At 37.1% G+C, this 19,933-nt stretch overlaps 1 protein-coding gene across 1 annotated transcript in view; it reads left to right on the top strand.

The window, feature by feature from the left end:
* The window catches only part of SYN2 (synapsin II), a 112,218-nt gene that overhangs the window by 64,800 nt on the left and 27,485 nt on the right, over nt 1–19,933 (top strand). The window contains exon 6 of the mRNA XM_070933666.1: nt 19,144–19,206. Within this exon, the coding sequence (XP_070789767.1) occupies nt 19,144–19,206 (63 nt within the window). The remainder of the gene's footprint in view (nt 1–19,143; nt 19,207–19,933) is intronic.

Here is a 19,933-nt window from a genome sequence, read left to right as displayed (position 1 = left end):
CTTCACTGTAAGAAATCAATTTATTCACCAAAGCTTTGAAAATTAACAAAAGAAATAAGAAAAGAAATTCAATTTACTGCTGCAGCTCTTCTCTGATGCTTATGAATTAAAGGTTTAATTGCTGATAATTCTGCTTTCAAGATCATTCCTATGTATTCAAAAAATCTTCAGCTTTTTCAAGTATTAACAAGGAACCCAATGAGGCTTGGTATGAACAGAAAATAATTGCCAATTCCTAATGTATTCATGCTGCCTCTAAACTGTCTCTAATATATATTAATCTGTCTGGAAGTTTATGAATGCAATTAATGAATCACAAAAAAAAAACCCAAAAAAGCACATTCCTGTGCTAATGTTTCGAAATTTTTCAAAATATGCTGTCTAGGAATTAACTAAATTTTCAACATTTTTGTAGTTGGGGAAAAAAGGAGAAAAAAAAAACCCTAGCCTATTCTGCACTGATGATCACTTAACCACTTTTGGCCCATGTTTTCTTCCATCACATTCCTTTATTTATTTATTTTTATCTAAGTAGCAAGACTTGGTAACCATCTCAAACTATAAAAGTACTACTATTTTTCACAAAAGTATGTATTTCTATGGTTTGTACATTGTAATCATATCTCCCTTCTAATAGCTCCATGTCATAATTATTAAGTTACAGAATTGCCAGTTTTAATTTACAGTATATCCCAATTGATTGGACTGTTTGGTTATGGTTGGTGTTATAGTTAAAAGCAAATCTTTAAATGACATGACGTGATACATTGAGCCATAAAAAGTAAAATACAGAGAAATGAAATCCAGTATTTCATATGACATATACTAAACAAAAAATTTCCATCTATGATCTCTGAAGGGTAAAAATTTATCTTTATTATTTTTTTTTACAACTGCCTATTATATCTTATTTTTTAATTATTTCTCTTAGAATACTTTTTAAAACAAAATGACTATAGAAATAAGCAAAGGTAGTATTCATTCAAAGGTAGTGTTTTGGATGAAAACAGTATTATTTTAAACATTTCAAATTTTGCAATGTATTAACAGGAGTAGAAATTACAATTTTAATAAATCTCACTTTTTTAAAAAAAACATTCTTTCTTAGAAAACAGGGATGTTTCAAAATAACTGTTGAAAGCAGCTACTGCCGGGAATGTCATTTTATATTAATCTGGATGCCAGTTCTATGTATTCTGTGTTTTAATTACACTGCACAATTTGCTTTTGATTCTAAGTAAGAGACAATTATTGGAAAGGACTATTAAGCAGGCAACATTAAGCACGTAACCTCTCATGTTTCCCCCAAAATTTATATTATTTATGGTTCTCGGATACTAACTATTTCACTATGGCAGATTATCATGCCACTTGCAAACTCCATCACGGTACCTGAGACAGGCAGAATTATTTGCTTGATATCCATAGACCGTCGACTCTAGCAGCCAATCTGTCCATAGGCATTCTTGGAATGCAACAGTGCTGTAACAACCTTTTTCAATGCAGGAAGTAATCTAGGTGCAGAAAATTATATGAGTTTCCCATTTTTCTTCTCTGAAATCATATTTTATAATGTATAAACACTTATTTATCTTTTATCAGTGTAAAAATTCTGACAATTTGTAAATTGTTTCCAAAACCCACATGTGCCTTGAAATGAGACAAGGATGGAACTTTGGGGAATTATAAATACACACATTCCAACATCAATGCATAATGACTTATTTCAATGTAGAAATCTATATCAGTACAAGATATTATTTCAATTACTTTTCTGAATTAGTTGAACATACAAACTATAGTTTTGTACCAACATGACTTTTGTGCATCTAAAAGACTTTTATGCATCACCTTGATATCTACAATGTGCACATTAAGTGCAGAAAACCATCTTGGAATTATGCAGCATGGATATTTTGCTTCTAGTCCTTCTTATCTTACTATTAAAAGAAGTGATATGTTGATGATACAGTTGTACTCAGATAGTGAACAACAGCCTAATCAAGGAACTATCAAGAAAAAAATCACTCTCCCAGTACTGATAGAGGAAGTCACTACATTTAAACAGAGAGCAGAGGGAACCCTGAAGAGACTTCCTAGTTGGATAATAATCTGCAAAAAACCAACTAAGCTCAGAGAGCACCATGAACTCCACAAGTACAGTTGTCTAGTGAAAGATTTGTTTTTTAAAAAACAGAAATAATTTGGTAGCATAAGGCTGTGATGGCGAACCTATGGCACGCATGCCAGAAGTGGCATGCATAGCCATCTCTCTGGGCACGTGGAGCCGTTGCCTATTGCTCTTCCGGGTTCTGGGGCACCACCCAGCTGGTCTTCACATGCACGGGAGCACCAGAAACCGAAAGAGCAGCCGCTCGGTGCACATGCATGCACCAGGTAGATGATCTTCCGGTTTCCAGTGCACATATGCATGCCAGTCACCTGGTCTTCCAGTTTCTGGCGCTCCCGCATGTGTGAAGAACAAGTGGCTGGCACACGGGAACCCGGAAGAGCAAGGGAAGCAGAGCTGCCAGCCAGGATGGGCGGGCCGGGGCTTTCCTCCCACCTGAGCGAGCTTCTTGTGCGGCCCCAGTCCTCCAGCCCGCAGCACTGACGCATGGGGCAGTGGGGCAGGGTTTGCTGGCTGGGCGGGTGGCCTCCCTGCCTGCTGCTCCTGCCACTGTTAGGGGGCATCAGCGGTTCTCACACTGCCGCTTCTGGCCAGGATGCTGGAGCAACCAGAAAGAAAAGGAGGAGGAGCTGCTGTCAGGGAGGCAAGCTGCCCCAGGAGGGCCGGAGAAGAGTGCAGCATAAAAATATATGTGTTCGCCACCTTAATATATATTATTTGAATTGAATTACACTTTCAATATTACTTGAATTGAATTACACTTTTTGTAATCATTTAAGTATATCCATTGTTACAGGTTAAAGGTTTATTTATCCATTCTGCATTGATTAGGGAAGTTTCAAGAGAGATTGAATTCAAGCATTCACAGTTGAGGACATACTTCATTAAATCTCAGTGCAGGTATATCTAGATCATAAAATTAAGTTGGTGATCATGGAAGACATTATGCGCAGGATCTTGAAATATGTAATAAAGACCACATGATCCAATAAATCCATTTGAAAAGCTAAGCGGTAACATTAACAGTAACAATAAGTTCTCAACATGATAGTTATAAGGTATTAATTTTATACACTTATAACTAGTATATGCCATCATACACTAACTGCCAAAGAGCCATCAGAAAACAGCCTGACAAAAGAATCTCTAAGACCACTCCCACCCACACAGACAACCAAGACACCAGAATATGAACTGACAGCAAACAGCAGTTCTTACTAGCACTGATGATATTACCTAGTTAGAGTAATGAAATATCTGCAAGAAAACAAGCAAGCTCAGAGAGCACCAAGGACCCCTCACTTACAACTAGTGGTGTTAGATCGGGCGAGTGAGGAGCCAGGAGCCAGGTCGAAGTGAACAACAACTCTTTAATATACAGTGAGAATCCAGCAGCTTTGCAGCTCGACAGCTCTCCTTATATAGCTACTTTCCAAGTGTCTTAACCAATGGGCATTGAGATTTTTCCCACTCTAATTTCCCTCCAAAATTAGATACATAACACTCCTCCCCTCCCAGAAAGCATTTTACCAAACTATTTACATACATAATCATGCAGGTGACTAGGGCATTCCCTGATTCTAGTTGACCTGCGCAATTCGGTCTGAGGCAGGGATTTGGGCTGGTCGGAGGGACCCTTTGTCTCTCCCAGCCCAGCCAATGGAACCTCCTGGATATTTTTATTGGCATTGCACTCTTTGGATGGGCCTGGTTTCTCGAAGAGGTGGCACTGGACACCCAAGTCATCAGGTAAGTCTTCCGGCCACTTCGGGTTTGAGTTAGCTGTTGGTTGAATGATTGGTGAGTCAGGGACTGGTTTGTCTATTTTGCAGTCTGGCTCGTCGGGCATTGTTTGCCCAGATGTTTCCTTAACTGCTCAATATATCTGCGCCATACCCTTCCATTACTGATTTCTACAATATATGACCTGGGCCCGGTAATGTCAGTGATCTGCGCAGCCACCCAGAGGGGACCATCCGCATAATTTCTCGTGAAGACCCAGGACCCAATAGAGAAGCTTCTAGTCTTACTTTCAGCTTCCATGTATCCCGCAGGGGAGTAATTGGGATGTAGTCTATCTAGGGTGCAACGGAGTCTCTGGCCCATTAAGAGCTCTGCTGGACTTCGTCCCGTTGCCATGCACAGTGTAACATGCTAGGCTGCTAGAAAAGTTTCAATTCTGGCTTGCCAGTCTCCCGGTCTGAGTCTGGCCAATGCCTCTTTGGCCGATCTAACAAATCTTTCAGCTTGACCATTACTGGCCTGATGAAAAAGTGCTGTGAGTGCATGACGGACCCCTAACTCAGCTAGGTACCCCTCGAATTGAGTAGCTGTAAATTGAGGCCCATTATCTGACACCAGAGTATCTGGTAGCCCATGCGTGGTGAATAGTTTCTGGAGCGCTTTAATTACAGCCTCCGCAGTGGTGGAGTGCATTAGATGATCTCCACCCACTTTGAATAAGCATCCACCACAATCAGAAAAGTTAGACTATGGAATGGGCCAACAAAGTCAATATGAATGTGGGACCATGGTCCCCGGGGCCCTTTCCACTCTTTAGATTGAGACGTCTGGGGAGCGGGGTGAGATTCTTGACAGGGGTTACACTTGCCACCCATTTAGCAATGCATTCGTCCATATTAGGCCATCACACATAGTTCCTTGCCAATCCCTTCATCCTCCCAATTCCCAACTGTGAGGATGCAATGTGCACCAATATGCAATGTGGCCAATACATGCTCCTTTAGACACAGCGAAATCGCCACCCGATCACCCCATAGCAAGCAACCCCCTTGCTTAGACCACTCATGCTGTTTACAGACAAACGGTTTAAATTCCCCGCCAACAGGGCCATTTGGCCATCCCCTATGCACCCAGCCAATAACAGTTTGCAACACAGAGTCTTTAGCAGAGGCCTTTGCAACTTCAGCAGAAGTGATAGGGCCAGAGTCCATAGAGTCAATAAGCAGAACAGGGATGCCTGGAGTTGGGTCCTCCAGCAAATCCAGCAGTGGGCATCTGCTGAGGGCATTGGCATGCCCAAGGCTCCGATGCAGACTATGGATGAGTTGATATGAGTATGCAGCCAGAAAAATAGCCCATCTAGTCAGATGGGGGGACATGGCTGCCGGGGTGGGGTGGTCCCCAGCCAAAAGTTCTAGTAGGGGTCGGTGATCAGTAACGAAATCCTTTTTTTTTTTAACGAAATTCAAAAATCCTTCCAAACAGATACTCATGAAACTTTTTAACTCCAGCGACAGCTGCCAGGGCCTCCCTGTCCAGCTGGCTATAATTTCTCTCAGCGCTGGACAGGGTATGGGAGAAATAGGCGATGGGGGCTTCTTGTCCATTCGCAGTCTATAACTCAAAACAGCCCCAACGCCAAAGGGGGAGGCGTCACAGACAAGGACAAGGGGAAGCAGTTCATTGTGTTGGTTAGGAGGCTGTCGGCTGAGAGAAGTCTTTTGACAGCTGCAAATGCCGCGGCTTCCACCCTACCCCAAACCCATGGAGATTTTTTCACAAATAGTTTGTGGAGTGGTTCGGCCACTGTGGCTTTGTTCTTTAAAAAGATAGAATAAAAGTTTAAAAGTCCCAGGAACGCTGCAGTTCCACCCGGGTCATTGGGGTAGGTGGGTTGCAAATAGCCCAGACCTTGCTCTCTGTGGGGTGGATACCAGTTCCATCTATCTTGTACCCTAGAAACTCAACTGTGGGTACAGCAAACTGGCATTTGTTCCTTTTAACTTGTAGCCCCACGTTCCTGAATATAGTTAACACTCTCCTCAAGCAATCCTGCAGCTGTTGTTCATCTGCTGCAGTAACTAAGACATCATCGAAATAGGGTACAACCCCCGGCAGTCCTTGCAGCAGGCATTCCATGACACTTTGAAACAGCCCAGGGAAAATGTTAATCCCAAATTGTAGTCTGGTGCACTTGAAGGCACCTCTATATGTTACTATAGTCTGTGCTTCCACGGTAGCGTCATCTACCAGCAGTTGCTGGTACACATGTGCAAAGTCGAGTTTAGCGAAAACCTTGCCGGGGTACAAAGAATGTAGCAGGTGCTGCACAATGTGGACAGGGGAGGCGCTTTGCTGGAGGGCTTTGTTTAGGGTACACTTATAGTTGGCGCAGATGCGCAGTGACCTGTCAGATTTGAGAGAGGTGACTATTGGGGTTTCCCATTTTGCATGGTCGACCGGTACTAGTATGCCCTAGATTCTGTTGTCAGCTCTTATTTGCGCAACCTGTTTACTTCGATCCCATCCTTGTCGCCAGTATTAGATTGGGCGAGGAGACAGGAGACAGGTCGAAGTGAACAACAATTCTTTAATATACAGTGAGAATCCAGAAGCTTTGCAGCTCGACAGCTCTCCTTATATAGCTACTTTCCAAGTGTCTTAACCAATGAGCATTGAGATTTTTCCCGCTCTAATTTCCCTCCAAAATTAGATACATAACAAGTGGTATGCAAAATGTCTAGAGGTTGAAAAGTTCTGACTTCAGACTATCCTATTCTATCATTAGAACTTCTTTTCCTGGTAGTTTTGTAAGTAGTACCTTCAAAAAAATGCTCTCCCAATCTTAATTTTTAGGAAAAGTAACCTTTTGCATAACTTTTGCTAGACCTCTGCAGTTAGCAAAGTTTGCAGGAACATCTTACATTGATTTTCTAATAGTAAATAACTACTAAAGGGACATATGGCACAGTTGAGAAAATTGTTCCAAAGCTCAGTGAAATAGGTATAGAAAACAGTTTTAGGTATTATGACATGGCTAGGAGGACTACCATCCCAAAACAGATTGCTGTAGTATTTGGATGTACCATTTAGACAAGGTAGGTTAAAACTTATGCTGTCAGCATCTCAGCACTGACATAGAAAAGGGACGATGAAGCCTGAACTTTTGCCTGCTAAAGCTCTTTGAAGATTCGGTCTCCTTGGAGATGAGGAGGGGGGAAACATTCCTGTGAACTGACGAAAAAGGAATCAGGAGAGTGACTTGGAAGATAGCCAATGAGAAGCAGAGAATTGGGGATCGGAAAGGAAGGGATTGTGGGGCAAAGGTCAGTATTGACCGCGAAGAGTCAGGATCAGGTTGCTGTGCTCGAATAAAGAGAAAATTTCCTTAAAGAGTGGCAGTTTGGAAGTTCATTTATTTTGAGATAGCATTGAAACCTGACATATGCATTTTAACAAATCTGCTTTATTCTACTTACATTCCTTACATATACATACGTACGTACGTACATACGTATAATTACATTATAGGTATATTTATTACTTATATATTGCTGCACAACTGATATAGTAATAGTAGATTATATTCTAATCTAATTGTTATACTTACTTTACAGTCACAGCCCATTTCATATTTCTTACGTAGATTTATCTTTTGAGAGCGGGTAAGTTTATTCCATGGTTTAATAAAATTGCATAAATAAATAAAAACTCTTCCATCATGTGAAATTTCACCTGAAGTAAAGAAAATGTTGAAACGAGGGACTCAGACACTCTAATTGCCGAAGACATAATCCACAGGCACTAAATCAATCAAATTGTCTAGTAGAATATATAACCTGTTATAGGTCCAGAAAAGATTATGATGATTTAAATTTATATGTCACCAACACCTACAAACCTTGTCTAGTTTTCTCTCTCCCCCCTCCTTTATTTTTAAATTATTGAGGGAAAGGGGAAATAAAAATTGTTTTATTTTAATTTATTCAAGGAGGTAGGTCCACATATCTTGTAATGGGCAGGAGTAATGCTCATTTGCTCTTATAGTTCACTTCTATATGCTACATACACAGAAAGAGAGAGAGGGGGAGAGGGAGGGAGGAAGAGAGGGGGAGAGAGTAATTAGTTTCTAGAAATGTTTACATTTTTAACAGAAATGTCACTGATGGCTATAAGGCTCAAATGTTGATTTTTGTCTGACTTTAACAATTGACTTTAATATACTATACCTGAAAGGAGATACTGACTGTTCTTCTTGTCACTGATGTTTAATTTTATCCCACACTTTGCCGATGTCAATTCTGTAAAAACATACTGAACATCTTTCATTTTTTCAAAACCTTTAAACATCTATTAGGAAAAAGAAAATTCTGTATAAGCATGTATAAAACAATTTAACATTACGCTTTGTAATATTAACATTTGCACTATAAAGCTTCCCAGTTTTTTATATTGTTCTTGCTATATCTTAGTACAAGAGAGCATAGGAAAAGTGGCTTGTTATTGCAGGGGGATGAGGGTTTTTGTTGTTACTCTTTGTATAGTGGATTTTTTAGTTTTTGTGAGCAACAAATATTGTGGGCACCCATGAATGAATTAGATTATCACATTAATTATAATACCACAGACAGCCAAGAAAACAGAAAATGGATAAATGAACAAGCCTCTGGAAGTTCTCAGTCAAAGTACAAATAATGAAGCTGAAGTTACCCTACTACGGACACAATATTTGAAAATCCCGTCCCCTGGATAAGGCTCTAATGCTGGGAAAGATGGAAGGAAAGACAAGAGAATGATCAGTAGAAAAGTAGATAGAGCCAGTTACAGTGTAACTGTAACTCTAAAATAACTCTGTGGTTTCTTCCCCAAACCCCCAAAACTTTAACCTTAGATTGTCTACTGTCAACCTTACCCCATTCCTAAGAGGTCTTGAAGGGGCGTGCATAAGCGCACCAGCATGCCTACCATCCCTGTCCTAATATTCCCTTTTTACAGTGGTGATAGAAAAGTTTCCCATTGGCTTTGCTTGTCAGAAGCTAGCTAGGAAGGTTTACCCCAGGACACTGCAACTATTGTAAAATACATTCCAAGTACCCAAATTTTGAACATATGACAATGGGGATGCTGCAAAGATCATAAGTGCGAAGATTAATCTTTTCAATGCCATTGTGTATTCGAAAGATCACTAAATTAATGGTCATAAGTCAAGGACTACTATACAAAGCTTCCTTTACAATGATTTTCCCCTTTTCCCCTGAATTGTCAGGATAGGGATAGATCTTCATGGAGAAAATCTGAGTGGTCACTAAGAGTCGAGAATGACTTGGTGGTACATAATCAAACAATAACTGGCCATGAGAGAAAACTACAAAGGGGGAAATCATTGTAAAGAAAGGGTTGTAGTGTCCTGGGGTCATATTTGCAACTTCCCTAGCTAGTTTCTGACAAGCAAAGTCAATGGGAAAAACCAGACCTCCTTAATGACTTTGATTCACTTAAAGACTATGACTCACTTAGCAACCATATCACTTACTAATTGAATTTCCATTTTGAATTGTGGTAATTAGTCAAGGAATACTTGTCACCTCTAGGCAAGATGGGCATAATAAGATATAATGTTTTGAATTATAAATTTAATTATAAATTTAAAACAAATAAATAATAGTCAGTGTATTGATTTAAATTAATTTTATCATACAAAATAGTAATTCCTAACTAGGCATAGTAAATCATAATACCAAATATTTTCTCACTAGAATCTTGCTTATAGGATTATTTAGTTCTTTTAAAATACGAATATATGACTTCCATGTTAATTTCTAAAGTTAAAAACTAAAGTGGATAGAGTAGGCATGTTCCATATACATTAAAAATTGCCATCTTGTGGGTCCTTGGAAGTATACCTTTTCCATTATATCCCCCTGTCCTATGGAACACCTTCCTGCTGGAGATCCAAGAGACCCCCTACCTTTCAGAGAGTACTCAAAACATGGCTCTTCTCCCAGACTCTAAGATAAGGCAAGGTGAAGCTGAGATGAGAGTTGGCCTCAATATCATTGTGGCTCCAGGTATTCCTGCTTTTTAGTTTTATCATTGTTGGTTGTATGATTCTATAACTGTTTCATTGATCGTAAGCTGCCCAGAGTTGGTTTTAATATGTTATAAACAAATATATAATTAAATGAATTGCAAACTGTATGGAAAAAGGAAAACCATCAAACAAAAACACAGGGACAAAATCCTTTCTGGAGAGAATTAAAGTCCGCACTTTGAATTGGGATCAGAAATGAAATGAAAGGGCAGGTATTTCAAAACAGATTAGTACATACAAATCCATTTTAGGTAAACTGCTGCTTTCTAGAGTACATTAGGTACCTTCGTTATATTTATTTAATTTGGAAATAACAAACCATGAATAGAGGTGGCTATGTTTCCATCTTCCAGAAGCAAACATAGACCTGGTACTGCCAAACTAGGGGGGAGAAAGTATGAACTCCAGCTACTATCACTTAGGAATACAAATTGGATAGCTTTGTTGGGGAAAATAATCCTTTCCGGTAAGGAAACTCTATACAAGCAAGAATAACCAGTTTGGCTTTTTATTTGTTGCAAATCAGAGTTGCACTTGGAGTAAGAAAAAAAAAAAGTCACCAAGAGTTGCAGTAAACAGTAATATAAACAGAAGGAAATGTGGAGTGTTACTCCTGTTTCTTTGGAAGGAAAAAAATTGTCATTTAAGAATATTTAATCCCATCAGGAGTAGATGGCCATTATAGTGTAAAAATTTAATATATTTGTTGATGTAATAATCTCTTAGTTCCTACTTGAAATAACATTGACAATTATTTAATTTATTTTAACATTTCTAGACTGTTGAGAAAGATTGTGCCTTATATAACCTCATCTCTACAAAAAAAACTTACTCACTATACTATACCCAATTCCAAGAAGGAAGGCAGTCAAAAAAATTAACAGCCAATATAGTCAAGACTAGGAGAATCAACACATTTAGTAGTTACTAAATGTGAAAAAACAGGATCCTTTCTTTAGCAAAGGTGTAAAGAACAGATAGCAATAGCACATAGACTTATATATCACTTCATTGTGCTTTACAGTGCTCTCTAAGAAGTTAGTCAGCATATTGCCCCCAACAATCTGGGCCCCCATTTTACCAGCCTTGGAAGGATGGAAAGCTAAGTCAATCCTGAGCTGGTGAGACTCAAACTACTGGCAGTTGGCAGAATTAGCTTGCAATACTGCATTGTAACTGCGCCACCACAGCTCTTTATGATGTCATGTAACCTGGTCCTACCAATATATTTTAAAGTTATTAATATATTTTAATTACCTTACAGATCATCCTTGTAGGAAATCTGGCAATATGATATGAAATTAAAGTTGATATTGTTTTCAGACAAGAATTGTTCCTTTTTTCTCTCTTAAATTTATTGTTGGATATTATATCTCTTAAAATATGCTTTTGTTTCTCTTGTCATATTTCTGTAAAGCTGCAGTTTTTTCATACAACACAAAATCTGTTCATAATAAAATGGCATCTTATTTGCAAAACTAACATTTGGAATTATTCAAGTTTTGTTTCTGACACACCTATTTGTAATTAAATTTACACTGGTTGTTTTCAAATTCAAAGTTATTTATCCTGACTATGAATGAGATGCTATTTTTCTCCCATAGCTAAGTTCTTATGTAACTAAAGGTGTTGACTCAGAAATGAGTTCCAGTCCAGTTGAAAAAAAACCTTGAGTTTTCCACTGATTAATTAACAGTCTTTCTGGATCTCTCTTGACTTGTTTTCTTTTTGCCACAGTTAAACATTTTTTGCACATGGGTAACATTTCTTTGCAGCTGCACAGGAGCATTTTGTTCCAATAATTTCTACAGGTCAGACTGTACAGGAGCATCTAATTCCCAATCCTTGATCTGCCAGCATAGTTGCAGAGCTGCAGGTCAGGGTGAAAATATAAATCATGTCAGAGGATAGCCACTATGGTGAGCAGATGAAATGCTTTCAATTTGTTAGTTTGTTTTGGGTTTTTGGAAATAGATGTATTTTTTGATGCAAAGCTAAAGAGAGTGAGGAAAAGCACTATTAACATTATTGGATAATAAGTGAGACAATTCAGCTCACTGACCAGGAAAGGCACCTTCTGATTGGCTACTAGTTGCCATTCAGATCTGCAGATGTGTATTACAAGAACACCAATACTATCTCCTTCGCTAAAATAGTGAGAAGAGCCTGTTTACTTCCTGCTTCGTTTCAGTTCTGAAAGGGAAGACTTGCATGAGCACTATCCATCTACCAGTGTCTTTACATCCTATTGAAGCATTGGTTGTACTGTCAATAGAATGGCACAGAGCAAATTTTAGTCTCCTAAATGTATGTCTTTTCCTGGCATTTTAGCCTCAAAACAGACAAAGTGTTTTAGATACCTTTATTTGTTTGATTTTATACCGGATCATTTTCAAAGAAGAAGATGAATCTTCAACCACTTTTTCACTCTGTATGTTTGCACGAATCACTGAAATAAAATAAAACATTATTGAAAAAATTGACTGAAAAAATACCTGGTTTTTTTCCCCCAAAAATCATAGTAATGTGAAAGCAATTATTTATTTTATTAAAACGATTTACGTCCTGTCTTTCAGGATACAAACCTTACCAAATTAGCTTAGGTGCTATGGTGATAAACACACACAAATCAAGAATAGTTTTCAAAAACTAAAAAGAACTTTGTTCCTTGTCACAGGACAATTGGTAGCATTGGCCCTCTGAAAGAGGGAAGGAAAAAAATTCTATTGCAGGATGCCATGATGGTCTGTGCCAGGGATTCTTCCTACCAGCTTAGGCTTTCTCAATCTTAACATCTTTAAAATCTGGATCCCTCTGGAATGGATTGCCCACCGAGCTCAGGACAGCCCCCGACCTCCTTTCCTTCCATTGCGAGCTGAAGACGTGGCTCTTCCGTCAACTCAACTGATCCATTTGGATGCACACTGTTATAATTTTAAACTGTTTTAATTGGGCTGTTAATTTTAATTCTATTTTACTGTGATTTGTATTGGAAATTGTCATTTTGTAATCCACCTTGAGTCCCTTGGGAGAAAGGCGGCATATAAATCGCAATAATAAAATAAAATAAATAATAAAAATGGATGGACTTCGACTCCCAGAATTCTCAGCATCCTGGACGGGGAATTCTGAGAATTGAAGTCCACTCATCTTAAAGTTGCCAATATTGAGAAACACAGTACCAACTATCTCAAAAGATAAGTTAAGAAAAATGATATAATATGCAGGTAGAAGGAGTCCTTGACTTACAATTGTGATCAGAATTTCTTTGTCAAAAGAAGGTTGTTAAGTGAGTCATACCTGATTTCCTTTTCTGACCTCTAAGCATTACCTGAAGTAATAACTATTTAACTTTCCTTAATGTCAGCTTTTAAAACATAAGTGTACATTCTTTCACAAATACTATTTACCTCGTTATAGTTATATTAGTTATACAGGTAGTACTCGACTTACAATGGCTCATTTATTGACCATTCAAACTTACAATAGCACTGCAAAAAGTGACAAAAAGACCGTTTTTCACACTTGCAGCATCCCCATGGTCACCTGATCAAAATTCAGAAATTTGGCAACTGGTTCATATTTATGACAGTTGCAGTATCCTGGGATCATGTGATCCCTTTTTTGCAACCTTCTGACAAGCAGAGTCAATGGGGAAATCAGATTCACAACCGTGTTACAAATTTAACAATTGTGGCAAGAAAGGTTGTAAAATGGGCCAAAACTCACTTAACATGTTTCGCTTAGCAACATAAATGTTGGGCTCAATTACGGTCGTAAGTCGAGGACTACCTGTACCACACCACACCATACCACATCACACCATACTATTCCATTCCATTAAGTTCTATTACTTATATTCTCCCTAGAGTTGGGAAATACTAGCATATATGTGCGAGGTGAACCTTTACCTTTACTTATATTAAACATTATCCCATATCCCAGTCTTCTTTCACAAGAATTATTACAACTTGAAGGTTTCTTTATTAACTCATTCACTTGCCAAGACAGGGGAATATATCATCATTTTAGTCCTCCAGCTGGTGATACAATGCTTGCCTCTACTCTGTTATCATTTCTGTGGTTTATTAGTCAGTTGATTTCCAATGTTCTTTCCGTTGTTTCTATTGCAATGATGCAAATCCTTGTTAGCTGATATGTAAATGATGAAACATCTTTTGAAAAAAAATAAGAGCCTGTTCAAGTTGTTCCTGCCAACCTTTGTTACCTTGCCTAAGACATTGATGGCTAGTCACATCCTAGCATTATAACACCAACAAAATCTTTGTGCAGGAAGCACCTAGCTGAGGCATTTGTAATTTTGACTGATTCAATTCTTTTTTTAAAAAAATGGTCAATTTTCATTTTGAAAATGTTGGCCTAAGTATGAAACAACCTCTTCTGATTGTTGCTGGAGGAGTTTTGAAGTCTTAGAACTTTCCACTTGCTGAAAAAAACAATTGAAAAGAGAATTTTAGTTTGAAATATTTCTTTTTGAAATATTTTGAGTTTGAGATTTTGGCACAACCATAAGAGATATGCTTCACTGTAAACTGGAGAATTAAGCATATTTATTTTCAGATCGAAAGTTTTATGATAAAGGAAGAGGAATCATGAATGGATTAGGAATGATTAATGAATTAATGAATCGTGCATCAATTAAATTCTCTCTAAAAGTGGTTAGCAAGGGAAATGTGAACTTAGTGCCCTGTGAAATGCTCCATTTGCTGCTGATGAAGTAGGGCAAATTTCCTTGGCTCCCAGTTCTTCCATTCTCTGAAGACCACTGCTTTGAAGTCATATGGAGCAAGGCTGGGGAGTTTTTCTTGTTTACTTCAGCCAACATAAAAATAAAAGCAACCTTATTGTATGACAATTATAGAATATCCATTTGTAAACAGCTTCAGAAGATAGTATATAATTTCTTATTCTCCAATTCTTATTCCCCATTCCTTTTTTAAAGAATCCATTGGAGTTGGGCAGCCAATAAATTTAAATAAATAAATACCAATAAAGGAGAATATTTTGTAGCTCATGGTTGACATGTGGGATCCTTGGTGCTCAGAGAACTCAGAGTAAATAAACAAAAGTTAAATTATAGAAAATAATCACAATTCAAAGAATAAATAATCAAACACCTAGTAGAATTGATTTTTATGAATAATTAAATTCTTTTTAAATGACAATGACTATGTAGTTTACTACAAAAAGATAAAAATATTTAGATGGGACCTGACTGTAAATATTCAAGTCTTCCTGCCAACCTGTTTCGTTCCAGAATATTTTATTCCTGTCTATTTTATTATGAATATGCTTGCATGTACCATAACATTAAAATTGCTGTAGGATGCTCTACTATGGATCTGTTTTTTAAATATTCTTCCTTAAATATTATTTATGTTCTGTAGGCTTGCTTACCTTACATTCTTGATGTCCCAACCATGTTAGCATCAACCACTGACTTCACTATTAGTACCTGCTATATATTTTTTGTATGATTACAAATATAAAACATGTGTACTGTTTAATATGATCTGTGTATGTAGAATAGACAAATACTGATAAATTCTCACAAGTGCTCAACAGATTAAAAACTGAGAGCCCTGAATAAACAATTCTGCAGCTTAAATAATGTATTGTTAGTTTTTGTTTTTCACCTAAAGTACTATGTAGTGATTTGTAATTAAGCAGCCTAAAAACTAGCCATTTCATTTTAATCTCAAAACTATGGAGGTATGGATTTTAAAATAAAGAAATATAAATATGAACTTAAACCAGAAATTAACTTTCTATACTGATTTCATCTCAACTGATTACCATGACATGCTGTATCGATATATTTCACATTTCAGAAAAGTAATACATATAAGAATGCATAGAAACAACACATGTGAATTGTTTTATCATTAAACCAAGTTATTTTTCTCTTATATTTTATACTGCTTGTCTAGGTAATTTTCTTGATGGATTTGGGCAGGTTAGAGCTTGTCATGGTTACAAAGATTTTATCAACACAGAAAAGCAATCAGTAGGCAGAAGGTTCTGCCTCTTCCGTACAAATGCTAATTTTGTGACATTTCAGAAACTAAGGTTTTACATTTGCTCTTCAATTCTGAATAGAAGCTATATCTTGAATTGATAAAATGAAAAAATGTCACATATTGTGATAATTTTGGATTATCACATTATAAAATTTTAATATATTCATAATGGAAAACTTTATACAGATTATATACTTGGCAGGGGAGAGAGAGAGAGAGAGATTGTCGATAAATACTGTATATAGTATTTAGTATGCAGTATATAGTGACATGAATTAACAAACTCCCATACCTAAACAGAGAGAGGGAGGGAGAAAAAAGACTCATAGAAAGTCTAGCATATGTTGCAAAAATATTCAACTGTGAAGTTTAAATCAGCTGAAAGGAACTTGATAAATCCTTCATTTAAGATAGTTAAGAAGCAGATTATAACTGTAAATGTGTATTTTGTTTTACTGTTATCGTCTGTACAGCATACATATTACATGACCCCTATTCACGTTTGTTTATATATGAAATGTTAGTAATATTCAGAAACAGCTCTAGTGCCTATCATTCCACAGATTACTGAAAATAAATTTAATATAGCAAGTCCAGTAAATTATTAAAGATAAAGATGATAAACAGAGAATTCCAAACTTAAGCACTTTTACATGCTTTTGAAATTCATTTTATCCTGGGAATCCTGTGTGGTAGTGTTTAACTTTTTTCTTTTACAGTGCTGATTCATTCTGAGATATGAACCCTAGAGCATTACAGATATGTGAGCATACAGCTAATCATGTCTCTAAACAGCTGTGCTAGTTTGTCCAGTAAAAAGCATAGATGATTTGTGACTCACCAATATCAGAACTACAGATTTGTTGCTGTGGATGAGTCGGGAAACAGCTGCAAGCTTCAGTCGGATCCTGAATACTGAGGGTTAGAAGGAGCAGTGGTGGAAATAGCAAGGGATTGAGTAGAGGAATCATGCTGCTGGAAACACACCTGGATGACTGGCCAGCTTGAAGAAAATGTTCTTTCGCTGTTCAATTTTCCCCTCCTAAATTTGCTAATGACGATCTAGTTTCCTCTTAGAGCAAGCAGCAATTTAATTTCAGCAGATTAAACTTTTTCTATTGGGTGCAGAAATGCTCAGACAGTCCATTCTGAAGATATACTTATCTTAAATAACTTTTAAGGTTCCTGACGTGAGGACTGTTTTTCCTTTCTTTAAGCCAAAAGCATATTATTGGTGAAACATGAAAGATTTCTTATATCAGAAGAAATGTGACTTTAATTATTATAAGTCATTGTCAGCAATGGTTGGGAAAGCACTTTAGAACAATATTCAATTCTGGAATATTTAGCAAAATTGCATGTGTGAGGTATATTGTAAATCAGATTTTCAATTTCACATGTTATCTGAGTAAACAGTGTATTAAAACCCAATATTTTAAGGCTTATTTTTAGTTCTAGTTTGTAATTTTTTGCTGTCTATATTTTCATCACATCATTATGCTGATTATACAATCGTTTGTGAATGGCAAGATTTCTTCCATATTTATCATGACTGCATAATTGGTAATTACATAAGTTCAGTAAGATCATTCAGCAAGCAGCAGTTTAGTCCCAGTTTAAAATTGTGTTTGTGTGTGTCTGTTTCTGTCTGTGTCTGTGATTATGGGCCAAAAGAAAGAAAAAAAGATCACATTTTCTCTGTACTAAACATAACACACACATACAATTCATATCATATTCTACAATATGATATGGTTGTCTACTAGGACTACAAGATCCCTTTCATAGTTGCTCAATAGTAGTAACTGTGAGAGGAATCTTGGAGTCCTAGTGGACAACCATTTAAATATGAGCCAGCAGTGTGCAGCAGCTGCCAAAAAAGCCAACCCAGTTCTAGGCTGCATAAACAGAGGGATAGACTCAAGATCATGTGAAGTGTTAATACTACTTTTTAAAGCCTCGGTAAGGCCACACTTGGAATACTGCATTCAGTTTTGGTTGGCCCAGATGTAAAAAAGATGTTGAGACTCTAGAAAGAGTGCAGAGAAGAACAAGAAAGATGATTAGGGGACTGGAGGCTAAAGCTTATGAAGAACGGTTGCAGGAACTGGGTATGTCTAATTTAATGAAAAGAAGGACTAGGGGAGACATCACAGCAGTGTTCCAATATCTCAGGGGCTGCCACAAAGAAGAAGGAGTCAAGCTATTCTCCAGAGCACCTGAGGGTAGGACAAGAAGCAATGTGTGGAAACTAATCAAGGACAGAAGCAACTTAGAACTAAGGAGAAATTTCCTGTCAGTTAGAACAATTAATCAGTGGAACAACTTGCCTCCAGAAGTTCCAACACTGGAAGTTTTTAAGAAGATGTTGGATAACCATTTCTCTGAAGTGGTGTAGGGTTTCCTGCCTAAGCAGGGGGTTGGACTAGAAGACCTCCAAGTCCCTTCCAACTCTGTTATTCTATTCTATGCAAATTATTATCATTTCATTCATTAAATTTAATAATAAATAAAATGGACAAAATAAACATATAGATTAGTAGCTCAAATATCTTAAACCTTCCAAATTGGACTACAACCAGCAAAATGCTTGTTGAAGTTTAAAAGAAAGGCGAGTCATTCAGGCACTTCTGGAAAATAAGTATAATTTCTTGTCCTGCCCTCAGGTGCTTTGGAGAATACGTGGCATTCAGGGGTGGGTTCTACTTACCATTACTACCGGTTCATAACTGGATCACAGACACACACCCAGATTCGCTCACGCATGTGCAGATGATGTATGATGACATCTGGGTGGGCGGGCGGAGCCTGCCCCCAGTTTTACTACTGGTTGACAAAAACTGGACCAAACCAGGGGCAACCCACCACTGGTGGCATTTCAAAAGGCTTCTAATTCAACCTTTTTATCTACAGAGAAACATGAACCTGATAATGAATTATCCATTCATTATGTAACTATTTTAATTCTTTCTTTCTTTCTTTCTTTCTTTCTTTCTTTCTTTCTTTCTTTCTTTCTTTCTTTCTTTCCTTCCTTCCTTCCTTCCTTCCTTCCTTCCTTCCTTCTTTCTTTTCTTTTCTTTTCTTTTCTTTTCCTTTCCTTTCCTTTCCTTTCCTTTCCTTTTCTTTCTTTTCCCCAGCTGACATTGCCAACATTTCCTGTTGTTGTGAAAATTGGACATGCTCATTCAGGCATGGGAAAGGTGATTATGCTTTATTTATATATCTTGAGGAAAGATAACAAATTATTTTTTAGAAGATGGTTATGTAAATATTGCTCGATTCAAACTCTCTAACAAAAAAGATTAAAACTTTAAGCAATTATGCTGTCTGTCACAGTATTTGCTTAATTTTAGCTATATACTGTATGTTAAGTCTCTTGAGCACAAGTTTAAAAACTTGTAAAACTCAAATCATAAGCTGAAAGACACTTTAAATAGTAAAAATTATTTGAAGAAAAATGCTTTATTTCAAAAGTAGAAAGATTTCGTATATTGTATATTAGTTCTATAATTTGCCAGGTCCCAGCCCATTGATTTTACTTTTGGGCAAACTTATCAAAATTGTTTTTCAGGGTAATTTTATTTATGGAATATCATGAACTCTCCTACATATGACAGGATATACAGGAATGTCTTCATTTTACATAGAATATTTAATCTGTCTGAAAAATTATATGTAAAGACTTTTCCAGTCTGCTGCTCTCCAAATAGGTTGCATTGTATTATAGCCCCCATCTGTTCATCAAACAATCAATTCGTGTCTATATTCGTACTATAACAAATGTGGAATTTGGAAGAGACTGATGCAGACAGACAATTAACTATCCTAACTATTAAGCCTCAACTGTTATTGATAGTTAAGAATGACTAGTAATGTATTTCTCTTAAAAATCTATTATGCTTAGAAATACTGTGTCCATTTTTTTGA

This window comes from Pituophis catenifer, unplaced genomic scaffold (assembly GCF_029215685.1).
Source record: "Pituophis catenifer annectens isolate HBS135680 unplaced genomic scaffold, rPitCat1.0.hap2 SCAF_2, whole genome shotgun sequence".
Lineage (NCBI taxonomy): Eukaryota > Metazoa > Chordata > Lepidosauria > Squamata > Colubridae > Pituophis > Pituophis catenifer.
Note: the sequence above shows the minus strand (reverse complement) of the source record. Positions and strands in the feature narration are given on the sequence as shown.